At 45.4% G+C, this 20,751-nt stretch overlaps 2 protein-coding genes across 3 annotated transcripts in view; both read right to left on the reverse strand.

The window, feature by feature from the left end:
- Positions 1-1,320: 1,320 nt before the first annotated feature.
- On the reverse strand, positions 1,321-17,204 carry cep131 (centrosomal protein 131). 2 transcript variants are annotated; one of them, XM_074663195.1, is made up of 30 exons: positions 17,068-17,204; positions 15,418-15,614; positions 14,864-14,958; positions 12,938-13,049; positions 12,364-12,491; positions 11,863-11,967; positions 11,598-11,777; positions 11,401-11,518; positions 11,207-11,323; positions 10,892-11,084; positions 10,701-10,795; positions 10,477-10,608; positions 10,168-10,360; positions 9,962-10,059; positions 9,701-9,880; positions 9,414-9,605; positions 7,619-7,756; positions 7,396-7,521; positions 7,194-7,310; positions 6,942-6,971; positions 6,471-6,573; positions 6,048-6,249; positions 5,812-5,919; positions 5,586-5,703; positions 5,431-5,505; positions 5,169-5,311; positions 4,896-5,073; positions 4,610-4,806; positions 4,237-4,297; positions 1,321-4,121 (listed from the first exon to the last, which is right to left on the reverse strand). In XM_074663195.1, the coding sequence occupies exons 2-30, from the start codon at positions 15,601-15,603 to the stop codon at positions 4,050-4,052; spliced, it is 3,792 nt and encodes a 1,263-aa protein (XP_074519296.1). In that variant the 5' UTR covers positions 15,604-15,614; positions 17,068-17,204; the 3' UTR covers positions 1,321-4,049. The 2 variants fall into 2 exon arrangements, with proteins under 2 accessions (XP_074519296.1, XP_074519297.1); XM_074663196.1 differs by lacking the exon at positions 6,942-6,971.
- Positions 17,205-17,590: 386 nt separating this feature from the next.
- The window catches only part of rnf213b (ring finger protein 213b), a 28,872-nt gene continuing 25,711 nt past the window's right edge, over positions 17,591-20,751 (reverse strand). Inside the window, exons 59-65 of the mRNA XM_074663396.1 lie at positions 20,036-20,219; positions 19,750-19,951; positions 19,589-19,666; positions 19,241-19,438; positions 19,022-19,111; positions 18,445-18,623; positions 17,591-17,925 (exon numbers count right to left, since the gene is read on the reverse strand). Coding sequence (XP_074519497.1) covers positions 17,787-17,925; positions 18,445-18,623; positions 19,022-19,111; positions 19,241-19,438; positions 19,589-19,666; positions 19,750-19,951; positions 20,036-20,219 — 1,070 coding nt within the window. The 3' untranslated portion in view covers positions 17,591-17,786. The remainder of the gene's footprint in view (positions 17,926-18,444; positions 18,624-19,021; positions 19,112-19,240; positions 19,439-19,588; positions 19,667-19,749; positions 19,952-20,035; positions 20,220-20,751) is intronic.

Genomic DNA, 20,751 nt, shown 5'->3' on the forward strand with positions numbered 1-20,751 from the left:
TACATCACCTCTTGAAATAAAGCTTTCATTTTTTTTGTGATATTTTGCAATTATTTTTTTAGTTTTTAATTTTATTTATTTATTTATTTATTTATTTTTACATTTTTGCAAGTTAAGCAAAAAAATCCATATTTTTTAAGATAAAGCAAATTTTTGAATTCTTTATATAAATCCCCCTTTTTTTTTGCAATTTTTAGGAAGTTTTTCAATATTTGGAAGTTAAGCAAAATTTTGAAATTTCATTATATCTTTTTTTTGCAAAATTATAATATTTCAGCAAATGTTTTGAAAAATTTTGTAAATATTTTTATTCCTTTTTTATTTTGCAATTTTTTTATTTTTTATTTTTTTCAACTTATTGAAAACTCATTAGTTAAGTTTGCAATTTTTTTTAATCAAAAATAAAAAAACTAAGAAATCACAAAACACACACACAAAACTTCTAATTTAGATAATTATTCACCAGATTATCCACTTTTTTGTCTTGATGTGAAGATAAAGTAGATCTTGTGGCTCCTGAATGACTTTCATCCAGGTGAGATGAGGAAAAACGGCTCTTTGGAAAGTAAAGGTTGCAGACCCCTGAGTTAGAGTCTTCTCAATTGGAAAAAAAAAGGAAATGGGGGCGTTTGAAGACCCTGAATCAGCATGACAGGCAGGAGACAGGGGGAGAAATGAGGTGACAAGCAGGAACATGCAGAGGGAGCGTCCCACACACAGAGAGCACGAGTCTCTCCTGAACCACAGCCTCTCACTCCATCCCTCCTGCAGCAGCCGGGCAGTCAGCTGCTTCCCAAAGAGCCAAGTGAGAGTCAATGGTCAGCGTGTGTCCCCGGCTTCAGTTTCCTCTGTGAAAAGAAAGGAAACACACTGAGAGGGGAGATGGGTTTCAGCGTGCACCACCGGCCTGCTCTGGCAGGCAGCAGGAAGTGAGCAAGCTAGAGGGCAAGGGTGCAAGAAAAAAAGGAAGAAGTGGGTCAGCTCTGGACACGAGTCCAGATGTACGGGCTGAAAGGTCCCTGAGGAGGCTTTAATGAGTCTCCATAAAGGCTGCAGAGAGGAGGGAAGATCCTGTAATTAGAGAATTACTGTGGCAGACATTCATTAAATGTTGGTTTACAGCTATTTCAGAAATCAAACCACACATTCAAACACTCAGAGAATCAGATTTGGATCTCACAGGGCAATGAGGGCACTCCTAGGTCCCAAAACCACATGATTTTAGTCTGACAGAGCTGGGGCTGATGGGAAGAGAGGAGCAGAAACAAGAAAACAATTGTCTAAGAGAGAACAGAAACAAAAACACAGCGTGTCGTCTCAACAGTCTTTGCTTTTTATTCTTTGAGCAGACAGAGCAGACACCGTCTCCTTCACAGTTTTCAAACCATCGAGAAACAAACACAAACTAGACTACAGCAAAGTCAGACCATGGTGCATTCAGGAGCGCTAACTGGCACAGATGTTACACAGAATGAAAAGAAGAAGAAACAGCTGGAATGGTTTGTGCACAAGGTTACAGAATAAAACAGGCACCAGCTGGGTCATCTCAGGTCGTGATAGGAGGAACAGTGGCACACACACACACACGGCTCATTGGCACTTGTAGGATGGGCATGCATGAGGAATGTCAGCTCACATCGCCGAGGCCAGCAGCAGCAGCCTCCCTCTCTGCTGTGCCAACAGCCTCAAAGCAGCAAGAGGAGGTGTGCTGTGAGGCGTTCAGCTCCTCATGACTCACAGTTAGTGACCGTGAACCTCACAGACGAGGATGACACATATTGACCACTTCTGTCTCACTGCAAAGTCCCGTCTGGGATTCTGTCTTCTTGTTTGGGTTGATTTCAGTGTTTTTAGAATGGTTGACATTGGGGATGATTTGCAACTTCTGCTTTCCATTGTTGAGAACAGGGTCTAAATCAAGTTCTCAGGACAGCAGTCTCACATGAGCCTCATTTATTGAATTTTATAATTTAGGTTAGGACTGGAAAAAAGACTAACTTTCACCCTCTGTGCCTGAAAGTTGTATCCAATACTTTTGCAGTTTGTTTTTCCATGACTTTAGCTTTATAGCTGTAGTTTGAGTGTGAAAAAAGTCTTCACCAAGACAAATACCCAGAATATTTGGGATGTAAAAGAAACGCAGACTATCAGTGATTTTATGCCTCAGAGATCAAAAACTGTGTAACCCAAAACGCTGCTCTCCTCATGGACTACACTTGTCTTCATATGGACCATTTACATCCTGACTCAGACTACTTTGGTGTCAGAAAAACCTGACGTACTCTATTTAAACCATCTACAAATGGCATAGTTATAAAGTTCTGCTCAATGACCTTTAGCATTCTCGCTAAAAAGAATTAAAAACTTGACGCTGAGCTAGCTCTGAGGAAATATTACTTCTAGTCCTGACCTTTGTGTGGACTAATAACTCTCCAAAGGTCACATCAGAGTGCTAAAGTAGAAAATAAATAAGGAAAGAAGAGAATAAATAGTTTTCTGTGGGGTCTTTACTGAGCTCTTTCACATCACGCTGCAGCTCAATAACAGGCTTTACTTCCAGGTTTCCAGTTTCTCTGTGCAGCACAAACTCTTGTTCCAGCCCCCCTCCACCTCCAGCCTCACTCACTCATGCTATGGAGCGTTCATACTGAAATCTTATCCACAAAGACTTCCTGTGTCCAGGAGAAGGGCTTCAACAAATCTTCAATTGTTTTAAAGGTTAAGAAATAAGGAGAGCAGAGAGAAAAAGCAGAGATGTATGTGAGCGCAGAGAGGAGGAGGCTCCTGAGGGAGGATCTGGATGGAGATAGTTTACATGTGTGTGTGACTCCAGGCCCCCTCTGCCTGTTGAGTGTGAGGCGTTTTGTCACAGTGTGGCCTCTGAAGCTCGACCTGGATGCTTTTAAACATACCTCTGGTCACATGCTCTGTGCCCTCAGCCCTCCCAGCTCCATCCCAGCTCTGCTTTCTAATCCTATAAACATTTTCTATACGCATTCTTTCTTCTTCCCACGCCTCCTCATCCTCTTCTTTCTTTCTCACTTTCAGAAAACCTTCATGTTCATTCTTCTCTGACCTCACCGAGGCCATCCCTCTTTTCCTTCCTTCACTTCTTTTCCTTTCAGTTCCTACACATCCTATTGCTCTTTCTACCAACATCCTACTCACACTTTAACTCTAGTCTGTAACCGTGTTAGTCCTTCTATGCTAACTCCTTTGTAAGATCCATGTTTTGGTTTAAGACACACAGCACCAACAATTCAGAGCTGCCGGGGCTGCAGAGAGGGAGAGGTTATAGATCCTCTTATTAGCACGCGCCTGGAGGGGGCACTGGGACACAAACACATGACTCAACAGATCAGAGAGGGCACAATGAGCGGGGCTTGAAACACACACAGAGACTCCTTCTTCAGCCTCAGCGCTGACTGATCTCAGGCCTCAGCTCTGAGACGTCCTCCACCTAAAGAAGCCCCCCCTCTCCAGCTTTGCTGCCCCAGCACAGGCCCACACTGGTCTGAGAAACATCTGGAAGTGCTCTCTGTGGCAGCTCTGTGGGGAACATGGAGACATTCCTGCTCCGACAGACTGCAGCGGGGGGGGGGGGTACAGTCACAAAAAACGCAGCGATCCTCCAGCAGCGACAGAGGAGGAAGAATTGAACGTCCATCCACAGTCTCTTCATCTGGTGCCACCTGGTCTGTGGCATTTACATGAGCAAAGTTCCAACACAACACGCTCCTTCATGCCTTGTGGGTGGTGTCGTGGCGGGAAGGTAGGAGAGGGAGGGGGGGTCTGTACATCGATGCCCCGAGCGTTTTTCCCCATAATGCATTGTTCAAATGAGGTAGGACAAAGTTCAGTCACTTGTTCAACCTCCTGAAGCTCCACAGGTTCAGTCTTGCTGGCAGGAAAAACATCCAGAGGCAGAAAAAACAGGTGGGGGGTTTGGTGTGGCTCGAGCGACATCACGTAGAGAGCTCAGAGCGGCGCGTGGAGCGGGTTATGGGGGGGCAGACAGATGAAACCTTGAATCCAGGTCTTTCTGTCACTCACTTCTCCAGCAGCTGCTTCCTCTGCTGCTCCCACAGGGCCTCCAGGTGATCCGCCCTCTTCAGCGCAGCCTATCAGAGCAGAGGTAATATTTACACATGCTGTCAATCATCTCTGCCGGGCTGTGTTTCATTATTTATGATTTTTGACAGAAAGACGCTGCCTGTTTTCTATCAGGTCTTTTACCTCGTGCTGCTTCCGGAGCTGACTGACGGTTTCTTCCTTCTTTAAAATGGCCGACTTCACTCTGACCAATCAGAGAAGAGAAAGATCAGTAAGGGGACTGAGAGTGTGGTATTTTATTCCCCTGATTAAAGACGTGTGATTAAGTATCAGGTCATCTTTTCTCAGACACTGGCAGACGCCCAGCAGACCGCTCCACTTTCCACCGTGTCATAATTCTGGACTCAGGTTTAAAGTGTTTGCCAACTTCTCTCTTCACACCTTGAAAAGAACATTGTATGTGGAGCCAGCTGGCCTCCAACAATACTTATTAAATGTTTGGAGACTGAGGATGACCTGAATCTTCAGACAGTCTTTAGTTAAATGAAAGGTCTACCTTTGGTGGACTTCAGCCAGCTCTTCCTCCTTCTCTCTGGTGACCCTCTCCACCTCCAGTCTCATCCTTGCCCTCAGCTCTGACACCTCAACCTTCATCCTGCGGTTCTCCTCTTCAGTCATCACCAGACGGTCAGCAAACTCCTGCCGTATGACCTCGGCCAGGCTACGGCGCTCGTCCACCAGCTTGTCTCTTGTCTGGACATTTGAAATATAATTCAAGTCAAATCTTTGTGAAGTTGAGAAAAGAGGGTTTTAGAGGAAAGGTGGACTTTAGGACTTCTTACCTGTGAGATGTCTTCAGTCTCCTGCTCCTTCTGCCTCAGCGCCGCTTGCAGTCGAATCAGCTCCCCCTCCATCTCCATCTGCTGCTTCCTCAGCTCCTGATGTTTCTCCACAGCCGTTCTCTCTGAGCGCTCCAGCTCCCTCAGCTCAGACTCGTATTTTTCCCTCACTCGCTTCACCCTGACGACAGGAAGAACAGCAGATTTTCATTTAAACTTCTTGTAAACCACACTAGAAGCTGTACCTGTGTGTAATCCTGTCTCCCACACACACACCTGTTGTCAGCTGCTCTCTCACACTCCTCTTTGTCCTTGCTGGTCTCTTCCTCCAGCGTCCAGATGGCGAGCTCGATCTCCTTGTCGCGTTCTCGCCGCAGCTCTTCTTTGAGCTCACGCTCCCGGCTCAGAAGCCACGCTTCCTGTGAACACACACACACACGGACGCTGGCTGTCATGGCTGCTTTGTGACTTCATACAGACAAACAGGATAACACACACATGTCCAGGTAGATATTAATCTCCTCCTCGGTTTGAGTACCTCTTTTTTCTTGTAGTTTTCTTCCCAGGTCTGCTTCTCGATGTCCAAACGTTCCTGTAGCGCCTTCATCTCCAGCTGGTTACACAAACAAGACTCAGTTAGCGAGCTGTGGATCTGAGAACTTTCTGAGAGAAGATCCAGCTAGATATTCTCACCTGGTGCCTCCTCTCCTGCTCTTCTCGGCTCTTGTCCAGCTCCTCTCTGAGAGCTCGTCCAGCCAGAGAGCTGTTCTCCTCCAGCTGCCTCCTCAGGTCCTCCAGCTCACCTCGCTGCCTGCATGACAAACGCCATGAAGAGCAAACAAGAGCATGTGTTATTACTGGGTATTTAACATGCATGCTACTACAGATAAACTGACTGCAAGGTGACCTTTGACCTCACCTTCCAGCCAGCTGGGCCAGCCTCTCTTTCTCATCAGCAACCTCCTTGTAGAGACGCCTCCTCTGCTGCTGCAGGGACAGCTCCTCCTCTTGAAGGTGTTTCTCGTACCTGGCGCAGACATCATGAAGAAGGAACTCAGTCTTTTAAACGTGAATAAAATGAATGAACCCAAACCTCAGATATGAAAGGATGCACGTCACGTCACATTCAAGCTGCTCCTGACCTGAGACGCTTACCTCTGCTTGGCGAGCTCCCTCTCTCTCTGACACTGCTCCTCCCTCTCCCTCTCCAGCTGCTGGCGGAGCTCCTCGCACTGGCGAACGTAGCGCTGGGCCGCCCGCTCGTCCGCCTGCAGCAGCTCCGCCTCGTGGAGCGTCCTCAGCTTCTTCAGCTCCTGTTTGTGCTTCGAAATCAGTTTCTGGATCTCTGGCTCCAGGCCTGGGGGAGGACACGGAGCAGGAAACTTGGTCATGGCGTGTGGCTAGTCAGGGCGTGCAGTGTGTTAACAGAACGCTTGGTTAGGTTTGCAGGAAATTACTGAATCCTTATTGACAGGAGTGAGGAGAGACAAACAAAACCTTCTGAGATACCAAACCCTGTGGCTGTTGAGATGTCTTAGTCTTGTATTTTGGCGTCAGCTGAGAAAGTGTTGATGTTACCTTTGACTGTGATCTCTTTTATCTTCTTGGTTTTCTCATCGATCCATTTCTCCCTGCGGATCTTCTCCGTGGCGCTCATCAACTCCTTCAACTTCTTGATTTCCTGTGGAGCGAGGATTCAGAGGATGAATAAATGCCAGTGGTGGTTTTCTGCTCCTAGATTTAGATTTTACGTGAAAACAATAAAACAAGTCAAAGGGTGTTAATGTGAAGAGAGTTAATGGTTAACTCAGCAGGGAAAAACAGGAAGAGACAAAAAGTGTTTGGGTGGCAAGTGCAAACAAATTCTATGCAGGAAAAAACTCGATCGTTAGTTTTAATTGTTAAGAAAGGAAACAAATGAGGCGACTCACATGCAGACAGACTTTGCCACAGGAGTTAGGAGAGACAGAAAAAGGAAAAATGAATCATGAAATGAGAGAGGTGACTGTGTAAAGGATGATGGAATAAAAGGAGGAGAAAATAAGTTACCTCACACAAGGGACCCAGAATTTGCCACACCTGAAAGCCGGAAAATAACAGACAAGGACAGAGACAGGCAGAGAAGAAAAGGAGGAGGAGGAGGAGGAGGAGGGGAAACAGAGAAGACAGTTAAACAAGGCAGCACTGCAAGAGAGTGAGACAATCTCACAAAGATGCAAAGCACAGGCAGAAATGCAAGTTATCCACACATGCCAACTCTTGAAACCACACAAAGTGTCTCATCATCTCATCCCATCTCACCATTTCATGCTGCTCTTGCATCTGTGCGATCTTCTTGGTGTACTTCTGGTCCACCTGCTTCAGTTCTCCCACCACCCCTTCACAGCGCTCGCTCAGAGCCTTTTTATCATTGATCAGCTGCAGAAGGAGAGGAGTGGGGTTAGGTTAGGTCTCCAGAAAAAAACAGAGACAGCTGTAACTGAGAGATGATGAGTGTGTTTACCTGATCGATGAATGTGAGGTGTCTCTGGATTGTAGCTTCATATTGTTCCTTCTGGAGCTGGAAGTTTCGGCCCAGCTCCTTTTCAGTTTCCTTCACGTGTCTCACCGTCAGCTCCCTCTGCTGGGCCTGATGGGACACAGAGGATACACAAAGTAAACACCAGGCGCTTCCATCTGGAACGGGTAACCATGAAATGTGTTAAGCTGTGTGTTTATTGCCCCACCAGGGCAGTCTGCAGCATGTTGACGGTGCGTTTCTTCTCCTCCAGTTCCAGTTTGATTCTCATCATGGATCCGGTGATTTCTGCAGCGGTAGCAGACGCCTGCTCGACCCCGACCATCTCCTCCTCTGACAGCACAGCCTGAGATCATATTACCAAAAATCAACAACAAGAAATCCAACAACATCTGAAGCTACAGGAAAAACACAAGCACAACATTTAAAAGCATGCAAGGCTTTCAGACAGATACTAGGCAATTTTTTTTTTTAGTTTTTTTATTAAAGATTCCAAATAGCAGACTGTCTGATGTGAAGACCACCTTGACCACCAAAGTCGAGACAGCTGATGTGAAAATGAAAGAGATGACCAAAAAAGAAAAGACTCTGTTGGTCAGAATGGCAGAACTGGAGGAAGAGAAGCAGCAGGAAATCTCTGAGCTCAGAGACCAGATAATCATTGTGTCTCAGGAGAAAGAGAGGGCTGTTTCTGGACTCAAAGAGAGCCAGGTGATGCTGGAGAAGGTTAAACAACAACTTCACCAGAGGGACAGCATCATCCAAGACTTCTCAGAAACTCTCTCTGACAATAGCACAGCTCTCCCAAGAGATGGAGGAGAAACAAAAAGATTTTACCTCCCAGCTAAACAGGATGGAGCATGAGAAGAGGAGTCTGGAGGAGAGTATTGAGACTTTGACCGACAGAGTCACTGAGTCTGAGGAGAAGATCAGCTCTATGGAAACCAGAATCCAGGAGCTCAAGATGCAAAACTTCAGATTGTCTGAGCTGGAGACCACTTTAACCACTGAAGCCCAAGTAGCCAAGGTGGAAAAAGAGGAAATCCGTGAGGAAAATAAGCTAAATATGGCTAAAATTAAAGAGCTAGAGGAGAACAACAAAGCCCTGGAAGAGAGGAACCAGAGTCTGCTCAGCCAAGTCAAAGAAGTGGAGGACGACAACAAATCCACTAACTCCAGACTCCAGAAGCTCGTGGTGAAAAACACCAGAGTGTCTGAGCTTGCGACCACCTTGACCACCAAAGCTGCGGAAGCTGAAGTGGAAAAAAGGGAGATGGCCGAAAAAGAAAAGACCCTAAAGACCCGAGTCCAAGAGCTGGAGGAGGAGAAGACTGAGCTGGTTCAGATCATCACCAAAAAGAAGAGAAGCTTGTGGTGTAAGATCTTCCAAACAGAGACAGAAGAGGAAAAGACACTTCAAAGACATCTTAAAGCAAAAAAGAAAGAACTGATGGCTCTCAAAGAACAAGAAAGCAAAAAGATAAATAAAATTCACCCCCATATCTGTTTGTGTTTGCCTCTTGAAGTGTATGTTTATTTTGAGTAACAAAATAATGAAACTGTTAATGATGTAAAAATATCAAATAAAAAAACAAAACATATCTCTGCCTTAGTTTGTATTAAGTTTTAAAATGTGTCTGATAGAAGTCTGAAGTAAATCTAGTGTGTTTTTATTAAAATATAAGTGGTTTTGTCAAGAAAGAGATCCAGATCTGGTCCACAGGTTGCCCCACTAATCAGCAGGTGTCAGAAAGTTCCTGACAGGAACACCTGTGAACTTCCCACACATCTGCTGGTGATCAGCTGAGAGCTGACGTGAGGAGGCTGAAGTCGACTTGCTCAGTTGGGTTTTTGCTCCCAGGAATTCACCATCATCAGCTGGTTTTCTTTGTCCACTTTTAAACAAAGTCTGAGTTTGGGTGCAAACGTTTTTGTAAGGCAATTTTTTACCACCTGATCACCAATGTGCATTTATGAACACTTTTTTGTGATGTGTCACTGACCTCTCTGTGTGACCCTGAGGTGACAGAGCGGGGTCTCTCCTGTTCAGACTTTTCCATCTCATCCAGGAAGCTCATGATGCTCTGCAGCTTGGCCTCAGAGAGTAGGGCGCCGCCGTCTGGCAGTGCAGGGTGGTGGCTCAGCTGACCGTGACGCTCCAGGTTGTCAGTGGTCAGAGAGTTGGAGTCCCCATCCTGTAAGGTGACAAACGTGAGAGATGTGGGTTACAGAAGCGTCCACTCAGACTGATCATATTTCAGCTGATAAACAAACTGGTTGCAGGACTCACCTCGTCTATCCAGGCGTATTTCTCTTTGCGGTAGCACTTTGTTTCTGACAGCCTCTCTGGCTCCTCCTCCAACAGCTTCAGGGTGTCCAGCAGCTCGGTGAGAGTGGTTTTGGATGGAGCCCTGCTGGACAGAGCTCCCTGCCGCTGGTCCTCAACGCTCACAGACCTCTGCAGGATTTCCTGTAGAGTGAAGAAAACATATATACTGAAAGAACCATCATAAAAAAGTGACGGTGCAGTGAGACGTTTTCAGATACTAACCTGTGAACACTGGGAGCCTCTGCAGTTGGACAAAGCCGGGGAAACGGCTCTGAAGCTGGAGAGCTCGCCCAGGTCAGCAATAACATTTAGATTAGAGTCTGTGGAACATTTAACAAACACAATTATAACATCTCTGCAGTCCATGTATCCATGTGTGAAGACTTTCTTTGGTGTTAAATGAGACGTCTCTTTCTGATGCAACAGACCTGTGTTCTTAGCCTTCACGTCTGTGGGGGACATCAGGCTGTTGTTGCTCGGGGACGCAGGAGTTTTGTTGCTCAAAGAAATCTTTGGTGGTTTCTTGCGTCCGACCCCAACACTCTGTCTCGTTTTTTCCACCTCCCCCTCGACAACTTGCTGCATCTCTGCTCCCCGCTGGGCTCTCTTCTGCTCCAGCTCCTGTGACAAACCACCAGGGGGAGACACAGGCCAATCAGTGTTTATGAAGTCGACTTGGTGTTGAATTGTTGGATGACTCCTTCAAAGTAAGAACCTTAAAAAAAGTGAACACTTACACCATCTGTATTCACGCCTGAGACAGCGAGGCGTGCGAGACGGGCTTTCTCTTTTCGAATATGTTTCCTGTCGGTTTCCTGAAACTGCTGTGGCTCCAGACAAACGTCTATCTCTGCTCTATTCTCCTGATCCTGTTGGGCAACACGAGAGTATTTTTTTAATGCCAGGAAAAAGGAAGAGATAAGAGTGAAGAAAAGAGGAGGGTGAAGGTTAAACTTTTTACCTGTGAGCCCTTGGAGCCTCTGTTAGCAGACAGTGCTGGTGAAATGGCTCTGAAGCTCAGTTCCCCAAAGTCAGGCACAATGTTCAAATTGGAGTCTGCAGAAACACACAACTTATCAACACTTAATCTTGTAAAAATATTGTGTAAAAAACTAAAAATCAGTCACTTTGGAATCCTTGTTTAGCACTGACCTGTGTTCTGAGCTTTGACGTCTGTGGGTGACGTTGGGCTGTTGTTACTTGGAGAAGCTGGACTTTTACTGACTTGACAAATCCTGGGCGGCTTCTTGCGTCCACTCACAGCAGTCGGCCTCGGACCCTCCAGCTCGATCTCTGCTGCTTGCTGCACCTCTGCAACCCTCTGGGCTCTTTTCTGCTGCAGCTCCTGTGATTCACCACAAGAGGGAGACACAGGACAGAGTTTCAGGCCATCGTATTTAATCGAAACATAAAGGGAGGAACTGGAAAGAAGGCTTAATTGTCAGAAAGTAATTCAGAGGTGAGTACCTTGATAGCAGCGAGGCGGGCCTGCCGAGCTTTCTCCTCACGTATCCGTCTTCGTTCTTCATCCTTTTTCTGCTGCAGGTCCAAAGTGATGTCATCTTCTGCTCTTTCCTCCCACTCCTGAAAAGACAAAAAAAGACTTCATGTGGTGGCAGCAGGACAGAGAAACAAGGAGTTAATGGAGGAAAGATGGATACCTTTCTTTTACTGGCAAGGATGCGTCTGAGCACCGCCTGGTTGGTGTGATGCCTCTTCGCATGGCGCCTGTACCAACGCTGGATGGTGACGGCTGCCTGGTTCACCTGCTGAATGAACCTTTAAAAAGAAAAAGTCTCCTGTAAGTCACAAAATATCTAAGAGAAGAAGAGAATATGAACAAGAAACGCTCTCTGACCTCTCAGCCTCCTCCTCAGTGACCTCCCTCCTCCGGGACAGGACGGGGCTGCCCCTCTGAGCTGACACTGGAGATCTGTTGTTGGAGGTGGAGGAGGATGAAGAGAAATTCTTCTGGGACTTTGTGAGGGAGCCGTTCTCCAATGACACCTCATCATTAGCTGTGGCCTTCAGGATGTTGCTGTGAGAAAAAAAAAATCATAAAATTTTAGAGAAACTTTAAAAAGACTCAAAAAGTGAGGCGAGGAATAAAATTCAAGACGTACTTAAAAGATGGCTTCTGGTTGGAGCTCTTAGGCGTGAGTGGTTTTTCAGAGTAGTTGTTGTGTAAGATGGTGGTGACAGAGTTCCCAACTGCTCCCTTGTTGCTCCTGAGGAAAAAAAGGGCACAGTGACACGCTGCAGGAGACACTTCTGACTCACACACATGCAAAAAATCACATTTCCTCACGTAAGGCATGAGGAATGCCACTTCCTCACATGACCCCCCTAAAGGGCCTGCGGTAACCGACACTGTGCATGCTTCGACTGCATCACAGCTCTAGGTTTTTGGTGACAATTCAAGGAGGACAAAGTCTCCGTGTGTGTGGGTGGAATTCCTGAAGGCAGTATCAGCTGCAGTGATCAACAGGTATGAAACATGAGAAACAGGTAGAAATGTAGAATGCTGCAGCGCAAGTAGTCACCAGACTGTTAGACTGTCCCCTCTCTATGTAGGCCAGTGTGTGAGAGTTTGTGTGTGAGAGTGTGTAAGTGGCGCTGCCCACCTGTTGTTGGCGGTGAAAGTAGCAGCCAGAGCGATGCCAGGCTCTCTTTTCTTCAGGCTGGTGGGCGAGTCCACACTGCCGGTGCTGCGTGAGCTGGAGTGCAGGGGCAACGCTCTGGGCTGGTCGTCCTGGAGACGGGAAGAGTATATTTTTAGTATTGTAGTAATCCACTCCTTTTTGGTCCATTGAATCTAGTAGCTAGAGAAGAATGCTACATATCTCAGCTAAATGTTCCCAGACATGTTTAATAAGTACATTCTTTCAGTGGGTGCACTTTGATCAGGCGTGTTTGTCCCAGAGGATTACTCAGTAGCCTCTACAGACCGTCTGGTCCCTGCACTGATGGAGTAAGCTATTGAAGCAATTCCTAAACTTGTTTTCCTCCAAGTCTTTTATATCCTCAAAAATTAGGGCACAGGGCTAAGAGTTCATAAATCCCTCCCTGAAATCAACATCTCATTGTTTCAAGAGGAAAAAATACTTTTCTAGAAATTGGTCAAATGTACAGTGGAGGGACTTTTTGAAACTTCATTTAGTGATGCTTTGGATGCATGTGAAGGTTGAGTGTAAATACCAGGATGTTCCATGTGGTCCTGTCTGGTGAGGCCTTGCTGAGGCTGGCGAGTTTCTTGCGTCCATCTGAGCTGCTGTCGAAGAGAGACAGGTAGTCTTCACCCTGCTCCTGACTGGAAAACATGATAGAGACAGGTTTGACACTGAACAAACAAGTCACTGGTGGTCTTGTAAGATATTGTTTGAATTCAGGAAACCTAATCCTTTGTAAGGAATGGGATACCAGATGCGCAAATGCATCTTTTTGCATATTGGGTGAGGTGACTCGTTTTTTAAATTCTGGTGTCATTTTGATAAAACGGACCCTAAAAATCACACTTGACCACTTCACGCAAAATAGAGATTAAACATCCTAATAACAGCTGCAGAAGTAGAGCTCATCCTCTTCTCCTCTCCTCCCCTCCCCCAAAAGTACTGGAATCCAGTCTGCAGCAGCTGACCGTCTGCTGGGGGAACTCCACAGTGGATTCCATGTAAATGTGCGCATGCATGTGTTGATCCCCACGGTCTGTCGTGCATCCTTCAAATAGCCCTACACACCAGCCCTACATCATGAGGCACAGATGTAGGGTGACCTCCTGTCTGGCCCCGCCTCCACTAATATCTGTGCTGCAGCTTGCCCGTGCTATGTAGGGGGGTTTTCTGTCTGGGTGAGTACATAAATGAGCGTGTGTGTGTGTGGGAGCGTGTGTGTCTTAGAGAAGGGGGGCAAAACCAGCTGGCCCAATGAAAAGCAATCTGACAACACCATTCAGGAGGCACATTCCTCTACTTTGTGCTCTACAAGAAAGTGATGCAGGGAGGGGAGGAGGAGGAGAGGAAGAGGGGCAGAGAGTGACCCAATGACAGACTCAGAGACTCTAGGAGGATATGAGGGGGGGTATTTAGAATGTCTTTAAATTTAAAGCCCCTCTGCTCGGCGCCCTCAGACCAGTGAGAGGAGGGGAGCTGATGGCAGCTGCCGGACAATAGAACCACAGCGTGCTCACACACTTCTCCTTTCAGTGGCTGCTGGTGCAGGGGGTAACCTGACCTCAAGGTCCAGGCCCCCCCCTCTAACCTGGGACAAAGCAAGTCCCTGCACCCCGTGACCCTAGCAACAGCCGCCCAGCTTCCCTCTGCTCTTTATCATGCAGGAGCTGGCGCGCCACAATCCCCATTGTCCGAAAAGCTGCAGCTTCAGGGCTGCCAGCTGTTGCTCTGAGAGGAGACACACTCTGGTTTGAAGAGCAAAGACTGCAGCAACAACAGAAAGTGTTCTAACATCTTAACTTTCACACATTTTTTTTTTTTATCATTTCTGAAAGCCCGACCTTCATATTTAAGCAGCGTGTATGTTGATTTAAAGGTCATTTGATCTCACTGAATGTTAAGTGCGAGTTCTCCCTGGGGCTTCACAGAGTTCATGTAACAGCACATAATGTTCTATATGCAGCTCAGTGTGTCAATGTCAGTGATAAGGAATGAGGAAAATAGTTCAGAGACAGAGACATGAGAGGGAGTCTGACTGAAAACTTCTGCCTCATGTTTGAATGTGTGACAAGCAGAAAAAGCTTCAGTGTTAATACATCATACAGTAGCAGATCCTTATTCACACGCCTATCAGAGGTCTACTTCCCCTAAAGCCTCTGACCTAAATCAGGCAGAAGTGTGCAGGAACTTCTGATCTATACCTCCAGGAACTTTTCTGTCTGTCTGCTTCAAAGGTCAGAGCTGAGATGGAAAATGAGACAGTTGGGGTTTTTTTGCCTTAGCTGAAACTTCAGGATCTGGTCTCATTTCATGCTTTGAAGAACTAGGAGTTGGACCTGTCTCTGTCAGGACTCTCTTAAACAAGGAACATTGATCTCAAAGGGTTTCTCCTTGTTAAACACAAGTTACAGGACAAAAAAAGCATCAGTAGTTTTGTGCATGTGTGTGTTTGTACCTTAAACTGATGTTGGCCTGCTGGTTGACCTGAGTAGTGCTGTTGGACCGCCTGAGGTTCTTGATGGAGCGGGAGCTGCCAAAGCTGGTGTCACTCTGTGGATTTAAAACATTTGTTAATGAATTAATGATAAGTTCAAATACCTTTCTTTCAACACAAGAAAAAGGTTCCACAAGTTCTTTGTTTACTCTGCAAAGTTAAGCAAGTATCAAAATTACTAATCTGTTTCAGACATACTGCAATCTGATGGCTTGAAAGAACATTCACTTCCTGGTTTCCTGATGTGAAATCTCCACATTTGCAGGTTTTATTTTTTCTAACCCAATCAGTGCATTTAAGAGCAGACACACTGATATTGAACGTCTTATCTCCAGAGCCAGTAGAGTAACCATAATGAATCAGAAGATTTGTTTGCAGACATAACACCCAAGCTTTTGTTTAAGAACACTTGATAAAACATACACCACAGCTCTGACTGGCTCACTCCTGCATCTTGAACAGATTAGCTGAAATCAGTCTTTAGTACAGCACAGCAGCACGAGCACATTACTCACCAGGGTGTTGCGTTTCCCTCTGCTGTCACTCGCCACTGAAACCGACACAGACCTGGAGAAGTACTTCCCTGGCGACGCACTGCTGGGTCTTTTGGACACTGTGAGCTGGGAGCCGGACAAACTGAGATCCAAGGCATCCCCTGAGACACCTGTCGGGATGGATGAAGGGCTACGTGTTGTATGCATCCTCTGGAAATCTGGAATACAGCAGAAGAAGTCAGACACAACAGGCAACACATGCTTTGTAGCAAGGGACTCTACGGTTACAACCACAACAACAAAGAAAATAACACGCTTTCCCCTGACTGTTTCGTCTCCAATGGCAACTGACAACAAAACCACGCTTTATTTTTACAGCAGCTGGGACAGACTGACTACAACAATGGGGAGGAAGCTGAAATTAAAGTGCAACTTGTTATTAACATTACTCACTTTTGTTATGTCATAACAATTCAATGATTGTGACCTTATTGTTGCTAACACTGCTGGTGTTGTTAGAGTGAATGTAACTGCTGAGAGCTACTGTCAGAGAAAAGTCTGGTGCTGTATTTTGGCTCTGTAGGCTGAGTGTGAGGCCAGGTGGGAGTGCACACTTTTTTTTTTTTTTTGCTGAGGCACTGACTCACAGAGGGACATGGAGTAGATGCATGAAGAGTAAAGTAGTTGCAATGATTGTAGAATCATCATTATCAGTCAACAAAGCAGGAGATTAATGAGAATGAAACTGTGTTTGTTGTTCTCAAAACCAGCCGTTCATCAAGGCGGCTTCTGCCCCTTCAAGCCTCACAAAGCTATGAATGGGTGCTATTACTTCTTTGATGTAGTCTTACTTGAATTTTAAAGCCTCATCTTGAGTCATGTAAGGAAGTATATTGTTTACACTACTTTCACTGTCTGCACCACAGACATTTGAAGTGTAGTGTAAAGGTTTTTTTTTAAAATTTTGTTTCATGTCTTTATTAAAGGAGAGATGTGGTGGTCTTTATAATACAATAAAAATGATCTGATTGTTGACCAGTGCACTTTTAACGGATGTTGACAAAATAATCTGATATAGTCTAAAAAGGTGTAAGTATTATTGCAGGTTTTTACAGCCTAATTTGGACAACTTTTAAGTGCAATCAAGGAAAATGTGCAACATTCAATGAATAGTTGCAAGCAGGCAAGTCCTGCTTCTTTACAAGGTGAAAGCCATCCAGATTTCACTATTCTGGGGTGGCCAATCTGATACGAGGGGGCATTCAACCTCTGCACATCCCTTTGGATGCGCCCCTATATGAAGCTTTGATAAATAACGTTATGTATGAACTGGCAGCCTAGCAAAAATAAAAACTACGCGACGCAAAACACTTTCCTTTTGGCTCGGTATTTGTAGCTTTAACCATATTTCAAGCTAACGGAACCAATACTAACGGTTGTTGACGGATGTCAATGAGATGGTACCAGAATTAGAGCACGACAGAGCTAACGTACACTGATTTATCAAATCAACAACCTCTCATTGAACTATCACTCACCATTAAACCGTAGTAAGTTGGTTATACTGAGTTTTAAGATGAGGTTTTATCAAAGCAGACGTTCAAGCTAACAGTTAACGTCTCTAATGTTACTCAAATCACGGAACAACCACATCAGCAGCTGGATACTCACTTTAAATTCCCGACGCCAACATTGCTGATAGCTTAACTCCGCTTCTTCCGTGGTGTTTTAAATCCCAACACAATCCTCTGATTCGCAGCGAAAGTACTCCGTGGACTCAGTGCACAAACACTGGGAACCCAATAACGCGTAACAGCATCTCTGTGGCAACTACACGGTTTACGGCTGCCCCTCCGCGACGCTGATTGGTGGAGGAGAACAAGTGTGCCTACATGCGTGCTGCTGATTGGTTGAGTAGTGCCGCCAGTCTTGAGTGCAGCATCCAGGGGGGCGGGTTTATGAATCAGTTAGGTTGACTTTGCAAAGGGAGGTGTGATGGAAGAATGATATTTTTCCACAAGTTATCAGTCGAAATGATACCAGGAGGAAATATTTTGACGGAAAACAAATTAAAAGCCCACTCTGAATCATTTATTGTTTATTTTCCCCACAAATCATTGCAACAGAACAAATAAAAACACATAAAACAATCTGCTTTATCTACTTTCTCATAAACAAATATGACACCTGAGATTTCAACATGATCACATCTTCAAAAAAATTGACCTTAAGATTTTCCATTTCACATTTACAACTGAGAAAAGTGCTTTTAAAAGGAATGTGTTCATAACAGATAATCAACTTTCATCCAGGAATGGAAATCATAACATAATGATAAGAAATACAAAAACACACAAATTTGAACAATTCCGCTGCATTGTTATGATGATTTATCTTCTTTTAAACTCCACAGCTGCCCTCCACACGTCAGCCCCCTGTCCAAGAGTGATGTCCTCTGGCAAAGATTCAAGCTCCAGCGGGAATGAAAGGTCTTTTTGCCCCAAATGCTCCTCTAAAGTGGTCATGAGGCTGAAGACAGCAGGAAGGGAGGGCACAAAGAAAACAACAGTTAGCATTGCATCCATTGTTTTCACCAGAAGCATTCCTATTCACTTCCCTGCCCAGCTGCCCCTCCAATACAAATGACCTGTGGCTGAGGGGATACAACTTAAGCTCTTTTTCTCTGACAGATGGCTGCCTGGAGGGGTCACGCTCTGGCTCTACAAGTCAAAAGGCTCCCAGTCCCAGGGGAGTGTCCTGGGTGAGACCTCCACACTTTGCTATGATTAAAGCTGTCAATGATCAATGGATTCCTTCAAACTAGGGTGGTAATCTTTGAACTGACAATAGGCACACTTCTAAACATTCATGAGTTGCAGGAGAAGTCTTGCTTTTAAAAGCACCTTCAGGGTAAACTGGGATAAATCATCCATGCGGATGTTTTGAGCTTGTTTTGCCATCTGTGGCGTTACCTCCAACAAACTTACAAATGGTAAATTTGTTGAGACTCTCACTGGAGAAGGGTTGATGCAAATAGCTTGTGCTTACTCCCAATGTGCTTGGTAACCCTCGCCCACCACAGCATTGCTCGTCTTCAGCAGAAGGATTTCATGCAGCTCCAATGAGAAAGTGTCAACATCTATGGCAGCGAGGAAGACCTTCAGCGCCTTCCTCTGCTCCTCAGACAGCTTTTCTTTGAACTCTGAAGGCAGCGTCTGAAAGGGATCCTTTAACAGAGCGAGAAACAGAGTGTTACCAAAGACTAATTTGATAATAACAGCAAAACACACAAAGCGCCTCGAGGCAAGCAAGTGAGGTGTGATTCCTTGAATTCTGGTTTTACTGGGGTCAAACTCTGGACGCCTGGGTGTGACGGGCACACTCCTAATAGATTATAACCAAGAAAACTTTCCTCTGTGAAGGGTTTGGGGTCAGTTTCTGGGGGCCAGCAGAGGTTACAAGAGAATGTAATAATTCAAAACTGAGTGGTCACTGTGCCTCAAGTCTGTTTTATGACTTTAAGGATTATGTGCAGTAAAACTGCTGTGATAAAAGGGTTATTATGTTGTAAACACATTGTTTCTGTGCCATTTATCTAATCTAATTATGATTATTTTGCACTTACTTGGTTTCTGTGCAGCATGAGCTCAGATTTCCAGCAAGTGAGAAGTTGCCAGGTGAAAATGCTGTGCTCCAGTTTGCTCTCTCCGAGACCCTTAAAGACAAACGAAACCGAAAGATTAAATATTGCATTTGGAGATGATTATTGTGAATGCACGGGTTTAATCAGACTCTGTGAATTTCAGTGTTGTTGTCGTCGTAATGGAATCTAGAGGATTTGTACCTTGGCTACAGCGCTTGAAATCTGTGGTTTCATCTGCAGTGAATCAGTGAGGAAGGACAGAAGCTGACACTGAGCTCCTCCGCCCGTCTTTCCAAGAAAGCGGAGGCCGATTTCCACCACAAACAAGGCATCACAAACATCCGTATAGGAGCGCAGCACTGTTTTCATAGAGCTCATCACTGAACCCTTCAGTGGGACCTGTGGTACAGACACAGAAAGCGTCAGCATGCTGGAGAGATGAGTGTGAGGGAAGGAATTTGCCCTCTAAAAATCTTGGTCTGGCATTAGTCAGTTCCAGATGAAGACTTGAGTACCGTAAAACACTCAGACTCATAAATAAGGTCTTACCTGAGGAATCTTTCCTCTGAACTCAGCCAGCACCCCTGAGAAACCCTGCAGCTGTCTGTTCAGGTACCTGGATGTGTCCTGATTGAAAACAAAAGGGACAAATGTGCTGTTTAACAAAATGTTCGCCATGATTTAATAATTCATGCAGTTACAAATTTTACCGCTTGGATGATTGGTTTCCCCGCAAAGAAGCGGCGGGCCAGCTGTGTCTGGATGGCTTGCAGATCATAGTTGCTGCCGGTCTCTCCACCTTTCTTTAAGGTGTAGTGACAGTGGGCTAAAACCAAAGGCATGAGCTCTTTTTCAGGGTGGCACAAGGTCAGCTGGGTCTCTGATATCCTTTCCAGAGGCACACTGAAATCACTGGAGAAAGTTTGAAAGCATGAGGCTGCATCAGAACAATCCCTGTTTTATTTTGTTGGCATCATCTAAAACTAGCCTACTGACCTGTCCTCCTGGTGACTCACTCTGTGGGCCACTCTCACCAAGCTGTTCTGAGTCTCCATCAAGAAGTCCACGAGAGTCTGCAGACACGAGCCCGGCCCGTGGCGGCTGAGAGTCAGAAACTCTCCAGGACTCTCGGTCGTCAGCTCCATCTCACACAGGTTGACATCCACACCCAAGTCTGCTGCTAAATTTACACACAGATGGAGGAAATATCAGCCATGCAGGGCACAAATAATGACATTTCTACGTGCTTTTTCATCTGTCTTAGGGGCTGTTTATACAACAGTGGTTCCAGGATGAAATGGAAAAGTATCATGATTCAGTCGCATGTTTACACAGAAATGACATCTTAGCCAACCTAAAACTCAAACTTTTGAAAACGGCCTTTAGAGGGGATTTTTTCTGAAACACTGCAGCCACCGTTGCCTCACGAACAGCAAGCCGGAGTTTTCAGGAAACGGTGACGTCCACTTCTCCAGCAGGACAACAGTATCGTTAGTATAATTGACGCAGACTACCATGTTTTGCTTGTACTGCTGAATCTGCTAACTGTCTTTAACAAAGTGTGCATCTGTTGTTCCACTTTTACAATTAGCATTCGCCAATACACCAGGTGATGAAAACAGTTATAGCCCCAACTACAGGCCTGACAAGCTTACTACAGCGTTTTCAGCATTTCCATGTAAACGCAGATTTTTTTTTCTCTGTGTTTTTGT

This window comes from Halichoeres trimaculatus, unplaced genomic scaffold (assembly GCF_033239565.1).
Source record: "Halichoeres trimaculatus isolate MK-OKI-2021-1 unplaced genomic scaffold, fHalTri1.1 fHalTri1_scaffold_23, whole genome shotgun sequence".
In the NCBI taxonomy this organism is placed as follows: Eukaryota; Metazoa; Chordata; class Actinopteri; order Labriformes; family Labridae; genus Halichoeres; species Halichoeres trimaculatus.